At 40.3% G+C, this 17,623-nt stretch overlaps 3 protein-coding genes across 5 annotated transcripts; all 3 read left to right on the plus strand.

The window, feature by feature from the left end:
- The first annotated feature begins 952 nt into the window (after positions 1 to 952).
- notum1a (notum, palmitoleoyl-protein carboxylesterase a) lies at positions 953 to 8,032 on the plus strand. The gene is made up of 11 exons (XM_061711417.1): positions 953 to 1,323; positions 3,777 to 3,829; positions 3,994 to 4,089; positions 4,427 to 4,487; positions 4,569 to 4,627; positions 4,724 to 4,826; positions 4,912 to 5,103; positions 5,190 to 5,287; positions 5,415 to 5,562; positions 5,649 to 5,696; positions 5,805 to 8,032. Exons 1-11 carry the CDS (start codon positions 992 to 994, stop codon positions 6,106 to 6,108), a joined length of 1,494 nt encoding a protein of 497 aa, XP_061567401.1. The 5' UTR covers positions 953 to 991; the 3' UTR covers positions 6,109 to 8,032.
- An 840-nt stretch (positions 8,033 to 8,872) lies between these two features.
- LOC133421820 (myeloid-associated differentiation marker-like protein 2) lies at positions 8,873 to 11,363 on the plus strand. The gene has a single exon (XM_061711597.1). The coding sequence runs from the start codon at positions 9,811 to 9,813 to the stop codon at positions 10,717 to 10,719; it is 909 nt and encodes a 302-aa protein (XP_061567581.1). The 5' UTR covers positions 8,873 to 9,810; the 3' UTR covers positions 10,720 to 11,363.
- A 1,002-nt stretch (positions 11,364 to 12,365) lies between these two features.
- Positions 12,366 to 16,625, plus strand: pycr1a (pyrroline-5-carboxylate reductase 1a). Of its 3 annotated transcripts, none has more exons than XM_061711383.1 (8): positions 12,366 to 12,479; positions 12,714 to 12,785; positions 13,795 to 13,865; positions 13,943 to 14,122; positions 14,532 to 14,753; positions 14,878 to 14,970; positions 15,306 to 15,469; positions 15,716 to 16,625. In XM_061711383.1, the coding sequence occupies exons 2-8, from the start codon at positions 12,719 to 12,721 to the stop codon at positions 15,882 to 15,884; spliced, it is 966 nt and encodes a 321-aa protein (XP_061567367.1). In that variant the 5' UTR covers positions 12,366 to 12,479; positions 12,714 to 12,718; the 3' UTR covers positions 15,885 to 16,625. The 3 variants fall into 3 exon arrangements, with proteins under 3 accessions (XP_061567367.1, XP_061567369.1, XP_061567368.1); XM_061711385.1 differs by having other exon boundaries at positions 12,391 to 12,479; positions 12,698 to 12,785; XM_061711384.1 differs by lacking the exon at positions 12,366 to 12,479 and having other exon boundaries at positions 12,510 to 12,785.
- The last annotated feature ends 998 nt before the right edge of the window (positions 16,626 to 17,623 follow it).

The raw sequence follows: 17,623 nt of genomic DNA on the forward strand, positions 1-17,623 counted from the left end.
CCATCAGGATGCTCTGCTCAACTTAAAATATACAGTAGAGCAGGAAAGTTTGGAAGAGTCTGAAGTGGGAGGGAGGAAGCAAACAGGGGAGAGAGAGAGTGATGGTTGCTTTGATCTTTGGAGGCCCAGTCTACATAAAAAAAAAAAAAAAAAAAAAAGGAGCAACCCAACTCTGTTGAGAGCTGGAACTGACTTAGTATAATAATAATAATAATAATAATAATAATAATAATAATAATAATAATAATAATAATAATAATAATAATAATAATAATAATAATAATAATAATAATAATAATAATAATAATAATAATAATTTTTCTACCCTAATATTGTTGTGACTCTGGAGCAGTTTTATATAGTTTGCTTCCGCCAGTTGCTTTTCAGGCAAGTGTGTTACAAGATGCATTCTCACTTCATAAATTTGTGTCAGAAAATGGGAAATGGGCATTTGAAGGCCAATAAAAGCCACCACATCAAATAAAACATAGTGGATCAAAAGGACCAACGTATGGGCACCCCCCCTCTATAAATTAAAAAAAAAAAGAGGGGGGGGTGTAGTCTGCCACGCTTGATCATGCCCCGAGCCCTGCCCCGCTCCTGCGATTGGCTGCACGGACACACAAGGGGGGAAAGTTTGAATAAAATACAACAGCATGGCACCAGTGTTGTCGTTCAAGCTTGTGCGCTTGATCCAGACGCGCTTTCTAGACCGACGAGCGGACACTTGTGAGCGCACTTCTATGTATTCGCCGTTTTTTGTATTTTTTCTATTTGATATCGGTCAAATATTTAAACTGATGCAGGACACTTTTTTGAATTGATCTGACATTATTAAACTTTTTTTTAAACATTTTTGAGCGCAAGCAAGTGTTATAAGAGCTCGCATATAACTGTTGTTATAGTTTATTCTTGTGATCCATCAGGAGAAATAGTCCGTATCCAAGTGAATTGGTGAAATCAAGGACGGAGTGTCTTAAAAAGTTGTGAGATGACAGCGATCATCACAGTGGTGTCCTCAGTTCTGCTGCTGGTGCTGATGCAGTCCGGCTCTCTTTGCGCACGGAGGTTCCGCGGCGGCCGCAACCCGCAACCGCGACGCGCGCCGCCTCCGCCCACGTACCGGGCGGACCGGAGCGAGACCACGGAGAGCTTCCCCCTGGATTTCACGGCGGTGGAGGAGAACATGGATAACTTCATGACGCAGGTGAAGAACCTGGCGCAGTCCCTCTACCCGTGCTCGGCGCAGAAGCTCGACTACGACATGAGGCTGAACTTTTTGGAGAATACATCAGTCACCTGCAACGACGGGAGTCCCGCTGGGTACGTAGCCACTTGTAAAGCCTGAATTATGGTTCTGCGTTAAATCGACGCAGCTCCTACGGCGTAGGTTACGCGGCGACGCGCACCGTACGGTGCGCGTCGTCGCGTATCCTACGCCGTAGGCTGTAATGCGGAACCATAAATCAGCCTGTAGGCATTCAGTGCGTCAACCTACAGGTCAGAGCACGGTCACCTGTGCAGAGAGACACCCCGGATCTGAAACGCATGTATGTATTTATTTGAGTCAGTGTGAGGTTATTGTGCTCCAGCAGCGGTGCTACCCTCCTGCTGGTCATTGCTTCTCATCTTTTTATCCCCTAGGAGACCCAAATGTGCACGACCTGATGATGAAAAAGTCACACAATTTTTTTTAAAATTCAAAATAGCTCATTAAATAGTTTATGTAAAAAACAAAGTGAATAAATAAGGAAACACATGACAAACATACATGGGGAAAAGGAAAAGAAAAACAAAAAAACAGACTGTGGCTCCATCAGAATAAGATAGCGAGACAGCTGCTTTGGGTCAGCAGAGCGTGAAATTTGTGGAGAGCCACATGGCCTATGCTTCATTTCCTTTGCTTTAAATTAGAATGCGGGTTTTGCTCTGCAGAAAGTTTAGAATTAAGTCTTCAGACCCCGTCTCCCTGAATCTCTGATCACAGAGCACAGTGCACAAAGTGTGCTGACGTTTTCCACAGTTCACCTGTTTTTTAAGCCTAATTTGACTTGGTTTTTTGAAAAAAGAAGCCTGCAGTTTACTGTCAAATCAACTGAATTCCATAAGGTTTCACTGCAGTTGTTAGCAATAATTTCCACTGAAAGCAATTTGGGAGCATGATTTCTGCTTTTTAATGGAGTTCAAAGGGGTGAAATATATTGCAGCCTACAAATGATCCAAATACGTTTCAGGCCCTTTAAAAGATGTTATTGTTAACATTCATGACTCTAACCCTCATTTGTGTCAGCATCTTATCTTTTATCTCAGAAATAATATTTTATTTTGCATCTGCACCAAAATGAGAACCAGCGTGCCACTTTTACAAGTAATATTGCAATGATTGATGCACTCCTGAAAAATGATAAATAGTGATTTCAGTTCAAATTGCTACATGAATTTACATAAGCACAGAAACAGTTCATGAAACATCAGGAGGTTTTCTTGGAAAGTTTTCCCTAATGTGCTTTGGCAATGATCTTGGAGCAGTTTGGTGATGGATCAACTTGACTGAAATGGGGCTTGATATACACATCCCTTTATGGATTTAGAATCCTGCCTAATTCCAGTTAAACCTCAAAGTGCCATGTAGGGAGAGCTGTCTGCTGGCACAGTAAAGCTCTTAGCTCTTTAGAGACGCAGCATGAGGACACGCGCAGAGAACAGCTACTGGCAGATGGCCTTTTCATTCACTGTAGTTGTTATCAGTTACGATGCTAATCCATGCAGTAGTGTTTTCCCGAGAGGCATTGTCACAGTTTTGCATGCAAATGTGCAACTTAAAACTCTCTAGAGGGGACATGGTCGAACCATGGCTGGACTGATACAGCACCTTTCCATCTTGGCTTGTTCAGCTTACCATGAATGCCTCCACTTTGTTGTTGCAGGGCCATCAGTCTGCATCACCGATCACAGTGATAGTATAAAACATTATAAAACATTAACCAGAGCCAAAGGGTGACTCAGAGTGGGAGAAAGCATCTGAGGTTAAGCCAAGTGTGTTATCTTTTTAGAACTCACTGAAATGTATTTGGAGTCTTTGGAGAGGAGTCAGAGAAAACAAGAGAAACACATTTAGAAGCTTCTTATCTTTGTAGCTTAAGCTTGTTCTAACAACAATGTTTTATTTGACTGGGAAAAAAAACAATATATTTGTCAGGAGTCCATGTTGCAGTACTGGAGAGTCATGATGACTTCATACTTTCATTCTCTCCTCTTCCTCCATGCATTGGCTCTTCTTTAAAGTCTTAGTCTGGGACTAAAAATATCTTAATGTCACCTCATGCTATGTGTAATGGGGGAAGAATGATGAGCTCTGGCTGGAAAGATAATGGTACATTACCTGTTCATGAAGACTACTTCACTGGAATGTACAGTACAAACAGGATGAGGGAAAGGATTACGTTTATCTCTCCTTCCATCACTGTGTCAGTTTCCTCAGTGCAAGAAGCACACACAAGCTCATTGTCTTCCTCCGTGTCCTCAGCGGATTCGCCTATTTTACCTGTTTTCTGTTACTTTGTAGAGATGGCAATCTTTGTTTATATTCAAGCAACTATGACGTGTGAGTTTATATTTCAAGCCTGGCTACCATCCCTCATGTGGAAATGCTGGTGAGGCCATAATCTGACTGTGTGTAGTGCACCAAAGTGGTGTTAAAATATATTATCATGCCGGTAGAGTAAAATAACCACGAGGAAAGTAAACCATTTTCAAATATGTTTTATATTTGGCAGGTATTACCTAAAAGAATCTCGGGGCAGCAGACGGTGGTTGATATTCCTTGAGGGTGAGTGTTTTGGACTGACTCTGTGTGCAAATTAAGAACAACTGATGTCTGCAAACATTTTGTTTAGAGAATTCATGTAATTCAAATATATATTATATATATGTATATATAAATACATAATACATTTGATCTATTTATCTATCTATTTATTTTTTAATGCATAGGTGGCTGGTATTGCTTCAACAAGGAGAACTGCGACGGCAGATATGAGACCATGAGGAGACTGATGAGCTCATCCAAGTGGCCCCAAACAAAAACAGGTTAGCATCATAAGCACCACTGTTAGGCTACCTGTCACAAATCCTCACGATAAGGTGAAAAACACATGCCGCTTTAACATCCTGGCAATTAAAAAAAGATCGGATGTACGCGTGCTCATTTACAGTATCATTAAAACCGACACCCAGTCATAATGCTGCTGCAGAATAGGGTTACCTGGCGCCCAGCGCTATAAGAACAGGGAATCCTCCATCTGTCATTGCGCCGTAATGACTATAATTCATCTGATGAATATGAGAAGCGTGCGTCTGTGAGGTGGAGTCGGGGGAGGGGGCCGAGACAGGATGGCTAATGATACAGGTTGATCCGTCTCTGCAGGCACGGGGATCCTGTCTCCGCTGCCGGAGGAAAACCCTCACTGGTGGAATGCAAACATGGTGTAAGTTGACGTGTGTTTGTGTTTACTGTTGTTCATTCGGAAGTCACGAATGGCAGCTTTAACTGTGTGGTGTTTGCCCAGGTTTATCCCATACTGCTCCAGCGACGTGTGGAGTGGCGCGACAGCAAAAACAGAACAGAGTAAGACATTACCCACACCCCCCTCAGTCAGGACAATTATTTGTCATTAAGGTGTTTTTATTTAGCAGTTCTGCTTCCTCTTTCTGTTCTGTGTAGATGGTTATGCCTTCATGGGCTCGCTGATAATTCAAGAGGTTGTGAAAGACCTGCTGAGCAAAGGACTGGACAATGCCAAGGTCCTCTTGTTAGCAGGAAGCAGGTAGGTCCAGGAAATGTGACTCTAAACAGGTGATTTGTGTAGTTTTATGCATTCTGATAAGTATGAACCATGTATCTCTGTGCAGCGCCGGTGGTACTGGAGTACTTCTGAATGTAGATCGCGTCGCTGAGCTGCTGGACGGACTTGGGCACACGGGGATACAGGTGCGGGGCCTCTCTGATTCAGGCTGGTTCCTGGACAACAAGCAGTACCAGTGCACGGACTGCGTGGACACTGTGGGCTGTTCCCCCACCGAAACCATCAAAAGAGGCATCAAGTATGGGATAACAGTGGAAAAAAATTGGAGTCACTGGAGTGTTTTGTTCATTTTTCAAAAAGGTGACTAATAAACCCATCTGTCAGGTACTGGGGAGGGGTGATGCCAGAGAGGTGCAGACAAGCCCATGAGGGAGAGGAGTGGAACTGCTTCTTCGGATACAGAGTCTTCCCATCAATTAAAAGTGAGACTGAGATCTTCTTTGGTTTATATAAATACCTGCACATTTATGTGATTTATATGAGTATTTATGAATGGCTTAAGTAGAGTATATGGATGTTTTAGTCATCTTGTCAATTTTCTCTCCACAGGCCCAGTGTTTGTGGTCCAGTGGCTGTTTGATGAGGCCCAGTTGACAGTGGACAACATCCAGCTGACAGGGCAGCCTGTGCAGGAAGGCCAGTGGCGCTACATCGAGAACCTGGGCATTGAGCTGAGGAATACACTCAAAGATGTCCCGTAAGGCCAATTTTCTGAAAATTAGGAAAAAAATAGAATGAATTAATCGATTCAGGTGGTTTTACCTCTGTTCTTTTTCCCTTCAGAGCTATGTTTGCTCCAGCATGCCTATCACATGAAGTTATCACCAAAAGGTAAGCCTGATTTCATTGTCTAAGCTTCCTATTCACTCGGGGGATTTTGTGTACCACATGCGAGCATCGACCTGCGAGCTGACAGCGCCCTCTTGTGTCGTCCTCTAGCTATTGGATTGACGTGCAGGTCAAAGGCACCTCTTTGCCCCGGGCGCTTCACTGCTGGGACCGCAGCTTCCAGGACGGCAGGAACAACAAGGCTCCGCCCAAAGCCTGCCCCATGCACCTGATCGATAGCTGCCCGTGGCCCCACTGCAACCCCACCTGCCCGACCATCCGAGACCAGTTCACAGGACAAGAGATGAACGTTATTCAGTTCCTCATGCACATGGGCTTCGACGTGCAGAAGATGGCCCAGCAGCAGGGCATGGACCCCAGCAAGCTACTGGGCATGCTCAGCAGTGGCAGCTAAAGGGCTCCCATACATATGCACGCCCATATGTACACACACTAAGCTAAAGCCAAGCAGAGCTGGCCAGTCTCTCCGGCCAGTTCCCGTGACTGATACCTCCAACCTCCCATCCCACTTCACAACCCATTCTACCTAACATCCAATCACCTCTAACCTCCCGATCACTTCAGTCCAAACTTCTCACTGCCCAAGTGCTTTGATTTTATCCCTTTTTCTCTCATAAAAATAAAGGTTTCCCACGTCTCAGTGTTAAGGGACAACTCTCTGCCACTCCCCCTTTAAATTATATATTTTTTGTAAAACACAAATCTTGAATGTAATCCAGTTTTAAGGATGCTAATTGATATTTTGTTGTGATTACTTCCACCCTCCCTTATAGATTAGATAAAGTCAAAGCTATGAAAAAAAAGAAGAAAGAAACAATGCCACAATGATGTGTGGAAACTGTTTCTACAAGCGGTCAGTATCGAGTCTTTGACATAAGAAATCAGGAAAGCATGAAAAACAGCAAGTGGCAGCTGCTTTCCTTGCTGCTGAAAGCATCTACAATGAAAAATAAACATGCAGATAATGTCTACAATTATGTGGCAATAGAAAAAGGCCCCTGTAGGCAGGCATATTTTTAGTTTTGACGATACTGAAGATGTTATCCAGTTTAGTCGTATTTTGAGATGGTGCTAAAGTGGACCTGGTAATGCTTTTTCCACACCAAAGGGCCATTACACCTCGTCTATACCACCTCCTCACAGGCTGTGACATAAAACCTTCCCAGACGATTTATGTCAGCTGACCTCAGCAGCTCAGCAGTCCTCAGATTCAATGCAATGAACATTTAAAGGGAGTCAGTTATTGTGTATTGTATATTTTTTGAGTATTTGTATAGGTTCTTTCAAGTGTTCACCCTTGTAACTTCCTTATATTTCATTATAGAGATTTTTTTAATATAATGACAACGTTGTATGTAATGATGTCTTTATAAATGATGTTTTTAAAGGAGCTCTATTTCGCATCACACCAGAAAAGGAGAAGTATTGCTAACTGTAATTTTATTCTGTAACATATTTTTTGACAGAAAGAAAATCTCAAGCTGCATTGGTAATTTACATATTTATTTTCTTATGTAAATCATATTTATAAGTGCTATTTTCACAGAGAAGTGATTCTTTGTAAATTGTAAATACATTGCTGTTTTTTCTCTTTGTGTTGATTGCATGTCTTTGTATGGGACCTGAAAGGAAAAAAAGCATTACATATACTACAAGGTACAGTAATTGTTTTGCCCAGACTTGTTATTTATAATAATTGATTATTACTGCTGATAAGGTCGGCAGCATCAGTATGGGTGAACTGAACACTGACATATTATATATTAGAATCCTAAAATCAGTGCAAAAGAGGTTTGATGGAGGTTTGCTTTCTTTAGGAAGTATGTGAGTGTACCATTTGTATAAATACAAATGTGAGAGGAAAAGAAAATATGCAATAATAGAAGTAGGAGAAGAAAAAATACAGATCCAATTACAATTGAATATCCATCAAATATCCATTGAAAAAAGATAAAAATAAGTATGTTACTCTTCTAAAATAGTTCCAGAGTTAGTGTAATGAATTTAAGAACAAATCAAAAGGATAAGCAAGTTGTAACGCATTCATGGACTAAAAACAAATGTTGCTTGTATTTAAGGAGCCTAAATGATGCAGAACTGTTCAATGCGAAATGTGCCCCATTTCTGACCTTTGTTTAACTTTGCCCTGTCTGCGAAGTCAGTGTGTTTATTTTAAGTGGACTCAACACGTACAATTTCACTTAAATATACTCTCCCAAACCTTTAAAAGCTAGCTTCGATGAAAGGAAACATGAGAAGGGCCTATTTATTTTTTTAAACTAAAATCTAAGAATAGAACCATCTCTATTTGTGACAGCTGATACTACCAAGTGCGGGGCTAAATGAATGAAATTTCTCTGAGATTATCTGTCATTCCTCAAGGCAACAAAAGCTTTCCTTTTCATTGTGAGTGGACATTTTCAAACACCAACACTTTAATCAGCTTCTGAGAAAAGTCATGTGGAGTCACAGAAAGCTGCATTTAATTTGCACTTTTGGGTTCGTCCCTTAGTGAGGCGTCCGTACAGTTGTGCCATCAAGTTCCACATATTGATTTTGCATTCGTTTTTATATTAGCTATCCTTCATCACACAACTCTTCCCATATATCCAGGCCTAGGATACAGTAGGACAATGGGTATTTAAGTCAATGTGGGATTCAATGTTTTGCCCTGAGCCACTTTGGTACGTAGAATCAACTCACTCTACCCTCTACGCCAGCCTTACATGCTGTAAAGCTGCGAATAGTAAGTTCCTCTTTAGTAGCATCTTAACATTTCTTTTAAACTAATTTCCACTAAAATGCAATCTAAAAAAGTATCTTGAGAATTAATATCTCAACCCCGACTTCATTTTCACCGTGTGGGTGGGTATTTAGATTTTGCATTTTCCTGTTATAAAATATCATCTGGAGGGTTCAAAAACTTGAAGAGTATTATTTGACACTACTTTTTGCAAAACTCCTCCTGCACTCTATAAATCAGAATCAGCATGCTAATATCCTTATAAAAGAAGTCTAATTAGCTGCAAACCTATTTCTACTTCCCTCTCACACATGGAGGCCAAATCTGACATCTCTTGTGTATAATCATCCCTCTCAACCTGTATGTAATTTATGTCTCCGATGGGAGTTTTAACGTCCCTCCCTGTCATTATACTGTGTGTAAATGCCAGTTTCTTACTGAGGGAGCTCTGACTCAGCCTCTCTGGGTGCTCCCTAGAAATACGACTCCCATCCTGCCGGCCACATGAAGCCTCCCACCCCTCTGTGGAATATAGACCCCTATTTATAGAGCTGGCAAGGCCCGTTAACCCAGGGCTGGTCACAAACTTTTATTTAAACAGGCACAGCAATCCACGCGGTGGGTTGTCCATCGTGACATATGAAGGAGGACCAGGATGTACTTGTTTGAGCGGAGAAAAGAGGGAAAGCAAATCTAAGAGTCAAAAGGAGGCAGAAGCAGCACGGTGAAGAGCAAGCGGGACATTAATGGACAGTAAAGGCTCTACAGTGAAGAAGGTTGACCAAATGAGTCAATGAAGAGCAAGATTTGACTGACGGGACTACAAACCTGCGCACCTGTTGGCACCACGGGCTATTGTGGGCAGACTGAAGACTGGATACAGCGTTTGAAGGAAAGTGATTTGGGGGGGGGAGCATGATGAACTTTACACTGGACAACAAAAGAAGAGCATAAACAAAGAAACAGCAAAACTTGAAAAAACATCTACATTTTACTGTAGAATTGGAGGAAGACAAGGATTCTACTGCTACTCTATAAAATATATTATTTTAAAATGCACCATATCCTATGAACTGTGCAGAAAAAAAGGTTAAGCTGTATTTTTGGAAGCAACTGTACAAACGTATACACATCTGTGTATAAAGCCAGCCTGATCTTGAAAACACTGTTCTAATTACAAAGTAAGAACAGAGCGGGGGAAAAAACTTACAGACCTTTGTAATTAAAGTCCATCCATAAAAAGAAACCAATGAAAGGGTGAGGTCCATGTGAAAGAGGAGAGTAGGCCACAAGAACACCAACGCAGAGAATTTAACCCAGAAAAACATCAGCTTCTGAGGGACATCACACACTATGGATGCTCACGGAGGACACTACCTCAACAAGGACGCTGTGCTTTCACCTTTAGGTGCAGCCCGAATGTGCCAGCTCCTGTTTGGCTGCACCATAATAGCCCTGGTGTCCCACAGCGCGGGCTACAGCGCCTCTTATGGGATCTTCTGCATGTTCGTGTGGTGCTTCTGCTTCGCGGTCACCCTGGTCGTGTTCACCTTGGACATCACGCGGCTCCACGCTTGTATGCCAATTTCCTGGGATAACTTCACCGTGACTTTTGCCATGCTGGCAACTCTCATGTACATCACTGCCTCTGTGGTCTACCCCGTTTATTTCCTCGACATTGAGTGGTCTGATGAGGACTACGAGGTGCAAATCTACCGCATTGCTGTCACCGTTTGTTCCAGCATCTGCGTCTTTCCTTACGCAGTCGAGGTGTTCCTAACGCGAGCCAAACCAGGAACTGTGGTGGGTTACATGGCCACTGTGTCTGGTCTGCTCAAGGTGGTCCAGGGTTTTGTGGCCTGCATCATTTTCGGGGCCTTAGCTAACGATAGTGAGTACGATGTCTACGCCGCCAGTCAGTACTGCATAGTTGTGTACAGCCTGTGTTTCTGCATCACAGTGATAGTGGTCATACTGACAGTGTCCGGCAGAACCTCTGCCCTGAAGTTCCCGTTTGACCGGTTTGTGGTTGTGTACACCTTCTTTGCTGTGGTCCTCTATCTCAGTACTGCACTGATCTGGCCCATCTTCAGCTTTGACAGGAAGTACGGCAACAGTACTCGTCCTGAGGACTGCCCTCGTGGGGAATGTGCCTGGGACAGTAAGCTGGTGGTTGCAGTTTTCACCAACGTCAACCTGGTATTATATTTTATTGATCTTGTTTACTCCCAAAGGATTCGCTTCATCTCCAGCTCGACTTGAAAAGCATCATCAATCCCTCTGGCCACAGAGACAATTACAGATTGTATGAAGGACTAATTTTCTTCGAACTACCATAAAGTCCTATAAGTGAGACCTTATTATATCAGTATTTATATAGTTTTGAATGTCTGTGTTAAAAAACAAAAAACAAAAAAAAAACAACATGTTACAAACCTTCTGCAGTTCTGATGTGAACTACCACAGGAAGCTGGTCTCAGCCCAACCCACCTCACGCCTGGTGTTTTCCTACAGTATTACAAGGACAGACTCATTCAATCCTACGAGGACTGAGAAATGTATTTAATTGTATTTAAACAATCAGTAGTAACGGAGAAATGTCCCAACGATATGTATATAACATGCTAAGTCTACACTATGCACTGAATGTAGATTTTGGTTTTTAAGCCATCTTGCAGTATGTGTCTTTACAGTTTCTTATAAGGCATTTAAATGTAATTTCATTAAGGGTTTTTATGTTTATTGAATGTTAATTGTATCTAATTCATTAAAATTTTAAAGGCAAACAAGTGACAATCATATTATACTGATTGATTTCTTTCTTGTTACACCCCATGCAAGTAGCATTCATTACCTTGTTGTGTTTCTAAAATTTTCCTTGAAATTTTCCCTGTTCAATAAATTGCCTAAATAGATTTTATTTTATCTTTTAAATGGATAGATAAACAGACAGACAGACAGACAGACATCTTTTTTTTTTTTACTTGACTTACCAGAGATGAAGTAAGAGCAGCCATTTCATCTCAGGAAGTTATTTTTATTTACACAGCACCTTTCAGCACGATATGAATTGTGTTTCCATGTGTTCTCACCAACAAAGGTGCATGGCCATCCTGAGGAGACGACTTAACGCAGAGTTGGTACTCATCTATATCAAACATGTTCTATCATCACAAGATCAAGATGTATCATCAATACGGTTGCGTGTGTGTGTGTGTGTGTGTGTGTGTGTGTGTGTGTGTGTGTGTGTGTGTGTGTGTGTGTGTGTGTGTGTGTGTGTGTGTGTGTGTGTAATAAATGGTACTTGATCATATTTCTAAGACAACAACAATTGTATATTGCATTTTTTCCTAATATCAAAATGTCATAGTCCTAATCAGACTTTTTATTTTTTGTCTCTAAACATGTTGGTGACTATCATGCAAAAATAGAAAAATAAAAGCTCAAAATGAGATTTTCCTGAAATAAAGAAAGAGCAATTTGTAGAATGCTTCACTATGATGATGTAGTTTTAGGAATCATATAGTTTTTGTCTTTCCTCTTTTTTTTATTAATTAATTGCGCAAACTGGCTTCCATCAGTAGCTGTTTGTAACATCTTTTCAAACATGAAAGTTGTGACTATCCTCTATCTAGATACTAGCAGCATTGTTTGGTGAACATTTTGCCTGACAAAGAGTAAAAATAGTTTGCAGAATCTAAAAAATAAAAATAAAAAAAAGATATAGTGATACAACTAGAATGCCCTCACAATTTAGGTCACAATTTACCATCCCTCTGCACAATCTGATGTAACTGGATTTTCAGCTTTACAGGACCCGCCTATCAACATCACTGCCACTGTGATTGGCCGAACACGTTCTCGGTAAGGAGAAAGGTAAGCTCATTGGCTTACTCACCTGCCAATCACGCTTGTCTCCACAGTTGCAAAACAGCGCGAGGCTCCTGGGACACGTTGACGGTCTGGTCATTTCAGCCTTTTCTGTAGCTGTTTTGGTCAACGTAGCTACTCGTCTGTTTATTGTAAGTGCATTCTCTCTTTAAATATATATTCCTTCAGAAATTTGGTTTTTGCCATGGTGTGTTCAGCCCCTACCTTTTTTTTTTCCACTCAATGAGGAAGTAGGAGTGTGTTTACTATTCCTGCCTGTTGTAAAAAGGACACGCTGCACGCCACTTGCAGAAGGTCATCAATTACTGTCAGAGATGAAATAAAACAAACATACGTTAATATTTTTTAGCTTTGTGCCTTCGCAGGCAGAATGAGTGTGGGCTTTATTGGAGCGGGCCAATTGGCCAACGCTTTGGTGAAAGGCTTCTCGGCCGCAGGTGAGTTTACACCTCATCCTTTCTCCAACCCTGGTCCTCGGGACCCCAGTCCTGCATGTTTTACATGTTTCCCTGCATCATCACACCTGATTCTAATTAATGCTCGTCGTCAGCTTGTCATCCAGGTCTGGACAAGTCTGTTATTGACACACACTGAAAAAAATAAATCTAAGCGCATGTAAATATAACATTTTAAATCTGTGATATTAACAATTAAAAATGAAGTTTGTTGCTTTACATGAATACATCTAGTTTTGAACTTAATCTGCATTTGTTCAAAAAACAAGACATTGTTCATTTTTTTCCTTAACAAGCAGTATTTATGTACGGTAATCCCGGGCAATCTTTTCATTTACACACAAACAACAAGCAATGATCTCGTTGTATTTACTTTTCCTTTAACAATTTTAATCTAAAGGGCAGATTGACCAACGTTTAGATGAAACATGCTTTATTTGTTTAAGTAGAACACAACCGTAAAAAATATCTTGCTTGATTTACTTTTAAAAAATTAAGGCAACTTTTTCGCATGAGATTTTTATGTAGATCAAGAAAGATTAGTCTTTGTATAAACTACTTAATTTTTAGTACGTACAAAATTCATTTAAAAATCAAAATCAAAATTCAAGTAAAGTCAACTTAATTTTTGCAAGTAAAGTCAAGCAAGTAAACTTAACACAATTAAGTTGACTGTACTTGCAAAATGTATTATTTACATACATAAAATTAAGTAGTTTATACAAAGACTAGTCTTTCTTGATCTACATAATAATCTCATGCAAAAAGTTGACTTATTTTTTTTAAGTAGATCAAGCACAATATTTGTATTAGTGCAGTCATTTTTTATCAGGATGTGCTGAAGCAGGGAAACATCTAAAACATGCAGGACAGGGGGTCCCGAGGACCAGGATTGAAGACCACTACTTTGCACATCAGTCTGGATTTACTTGTCGCAGGTCAAATTGGAATCATAAATTGAATTGATTTTTTGACATTTGCACCTTTCCAGGCGTGATTGCCACCCACAGAATCACAGCCAGTTCTCCAGACACGGACCTCCCCACAGTGCATCAGCTGCGGGTCTGTACGACTCTTAGAATTAATAACAAGTTATAAAAAATTAAGGAAAAGTGCTAATATTTTGCTTTCTTTTACAGAAAGCAGGTGTACACTTTACCACAAGTAACAAGGAAACTGTAAGCAAAAGTGATGTCCTCTTCCTGGCTGTGAAGCCCCACATCATTCCTTTTGTGCTTGATGAGATTGGACCAGATATCGAAGACCGACACCTTATTGTGTCCTGTGCTGCAGGTGTCACTATCAGCTCTATAGAAAAGGTATGTCATTTCCAAATATCATCAATATCTTGAGCAATACAATAAGTTATTGTTTGACTCAGGGCTACTTAAACATATGGGTGACATGGCATCTGAGAGAAGCAAACCAGTGATTTAAAACTGTATCACTCAACTTCGGTGACTTTAAAACCTGTAAAGTGTTTTATTTCAACTGTAGAGTAACAATATTATGTGAATCAAAGCCTGACTTTTGATTAAAATGGGATATACTGCCTTAATTGACAAATAATGTGTGTTACGTTCTTAATTTGAGCCAAGTGAAAGCCCTTGAAGCACATTAGCGGCAGATCTGTGAGCTACAGGGATGATAATTTCAAAATACAGACCTGTTCAAACAAACACGACCTCACTAGATGATTCATGAAGTAATATCATGTCACCAATGCAGAAGCTGGAGCAGTATCGCAGTTCTCCAAAAGTAATGCGTTGCATGACCAACACTCCAGTGGTCGTCCGTGAAGGGGCCACAGTCTATGCCACAGGAACCCATGCAGAAGTGGAGGATGGAAAGCTCCTTGAACAGCTGATGGCCAGTGTTGGCTACTGCACTGAAGTGGAAGAGGACCTGATTGATGCTGTCACTGGCCTGAGTGGGAGTGGCCCAGCTTATGTGAGTCGCTTACACTTGACAGTGTTTGTGTATTTAGCAGCACTGCCTTACCTCAGGCATAATGTGTCCTTTGGATTGTTGCCCTCTTTCTGTCATCCTCTTTGCAATGATTGTGGCCTCGCAGGCATTCACGGCTGTAGAAGCTCTTGCTGATGGGGGAGTGAAAATGGGCCTGCCCAGGAGACTGGCTGTACGCCTTGGAGCCCAAGCCCTGCTGGTATGACCATCATATTTGAAACAAATAGTTGTATTTACTGATACATATTTTTTCTAGCTTTGGTGTGCTGTGTCTTTGCACGTATGTTTTTCTTATAGTTTTATTGTTTCACTGTTGGTTCAGGTAGTTTAAATGTAAATTTCTTAATCTTTCTTTTTTGATTTTAAGCCTTTGTATTTACTCATGTACATTTTCATTTCAGTATTCGATTATTTCAGCTTTTTCTTGGCTGATACCAGACACAGTTTGCATATTCAGTCTCTAAATAAAGATAAAGATAGATAGTTTATTACATGTGACATAATCAGTGCACCCTTGTTTGTGCTTCATCAAAGGGTGCTGCTCGAATGCTGCTGGACTCAGAGCAGCACCCCGGGCAGCTCAAGGACAATGTGTGTTCACCAGGGGGCGCCACCATCCACGCCCTTCACGTCATGGAGAGTGGTGGCTTTCGAAGCCTCCTCATAAATGCTGTAGAGGCCTCCTGTGTGAGGACCAGGTAGGTTTAAAACATTATCAAACAGACAAAGAGATTATATTTTCTTTCGAAGGCACATAAATTAGCTACTATTAGATAGATAATTATGATCTCATGTCCACTTCAAAGTTCTGGACAGGAGATGGCGCTAAATATAAAGGTAATTTTGCTGTGGGTTCTTTTTTTTTTGTTCTTTCCTAGTTACAGGTTACCTAATGAATACATTATTATTATCTAACTATATTTTGTTACAATTACTTTTGAAAGGGAGCTTCAGTTTTTGGCTGACCAAGAGAAGATCTCCCCTGCTGCAATTAAGAAGACAACTCTGGACAAAGTGCTTCAGCAGCCAGGAGTCACTGCAGACACTGTTGGAGTCCGATCTGGTGGGATCAGTGTCTTCAAGAGCAATAACCCCAGAATCAAGAAGCATTAACATGTTTGTTTTTGTATTCTTTTTCTCAGAAAGACCAACTGACTGTTACTGAACATATTGATGATGCAGTACATGCTGTGAATAAACCACTAATGGCGTTGATTATAATATAATATATATATTATATACACACACACATGTTGATATAAACAAAGAAGAGAATGCCATCAAGTTTTTTTTTTTGCTTTTTGTTTTTTTAAATAAGCATATTAAAAAAGTCACATTTGGGATGTAACCAGATAAAAGGAAAAAAAATGTGGCACTTCACTTTATAATAACACCCGTTTCCCAGGCTATTTTCTTTTAATTCTTAGGGGTTGCTGTCCCATTGAAGACATGATCCATGTATCATCACATAATTTTTTTCTGGTTATATAGTGGGGCTTTAAGATTGATGTCCGTAATGAAGCCCCTTAAATCCTACCTCTGTAAAAGCATCAGCGAGTTTTATTTTTTATTTTTCTGGTATTTTGGTTCACACAACGGTTTTAAAATTCATGGGATGCTGTCTTTTATAAAATGATGGAATAATGGCCTTTTGAAATACTTTCAGAATCAGAAATAGGTTTATTGCCAAGTTTGTTGGACACACAAGGAATTTGTTGTGGTGATTGGTGCAATACAAAGAACAAATTTATAATGAAAAGAGAAAATGTACAACATGAGGTTTTAAAGTGCCAGATATGAGTCTGTGCAAAGTTGACCTAGGATGTGTTTTATTACACTTGTAAAAACAGAAAACGTGTAGTTGTCATTAATTCGTGTTAATGTGCACTTGCTTGAGTAATTTTTAAGGATGGGTGATTGATGGTAACATGAAATTGGGATTATGAAATAATTTCCCAATTAGAAACTATAATCAACCCAGATTTCATTAGAACAAAATGTTGATCAAAATGTAATTAAGTTATAAATCCAGTGTCAATGGTTATTTTGTTTTGCCTTGAGAATATGCCAAAAAGAAAAAATTGGAACAAAGTGGACACTGCAGAATTTGTACATAGAAATACACTGATCAGCCAGAACATCATGACCTCCTAATTAATATTGAGTTGCCCCTGAAAGTGCTCGACCAGTCAGAGTCCTGAAGTATCTAATACTGGGATGTTAGCAATATATTATTTAGGCCTTGTGGAAAGCTGCATTGAGTCTCTGTGGATTGGGGTTGCTTTGGGTAACAATTTGGTAAAAACAATGGACTGGAACACTTACATACTTGCATCATTAGCCTTTTTTTTATGTATTTATTTTACTTTTGTAGGAGTAACTCAAACTGAGTAGCTGTAATGGACGATATATAAAAAGTATATAACAAGCAAGTATTACATTTTGAAGAAGGCTAACACATTGATCTTACATGCTTGATCTGTTAGTTCCTATGAAGCTCCCAGACCCCTGAGGTTCATCTGGATCTGGTTTGTTGTGGTTCCCAAGAACCAGAACCAAGCAAGGTAAGGCAGCGTTCAGTTATTCTGCTCCTCACCGGTGGAACAGACTTCCTGTAGACCTGAGGTCTGCTCCAACTGTCAGCTCCTTTAAATCAGGCCTAAAAACATTACTGTTTACTGAAGCGTACTCTTAAATTAAATACTTACCTGCTGTACTCTACTGCACTTACTTTTTAACAACTTGTTCTTTTTATTATTTGATTTATTTTTATTTATTGTTGGCTTTGTCTTGAACACAACAAAACCCATCCAATTAAAAGCATCAAAATATTTAAATTAAATACTTACCTG

This window comes from Cololabis saira, chromosome 21 (genome assembly GCF_033807715.1).
Source record: "Cololabis saira isolate AMF1-May2022 chromosome 21, fColSai1.1, whole genome shotgun sequence".
NCBI classification, from domain to species: Eukaryota; Metazoa; Chordata; class Actinopteri; order Beloniformes; family Belonidae; genus Cololabis; species Cololabis saira.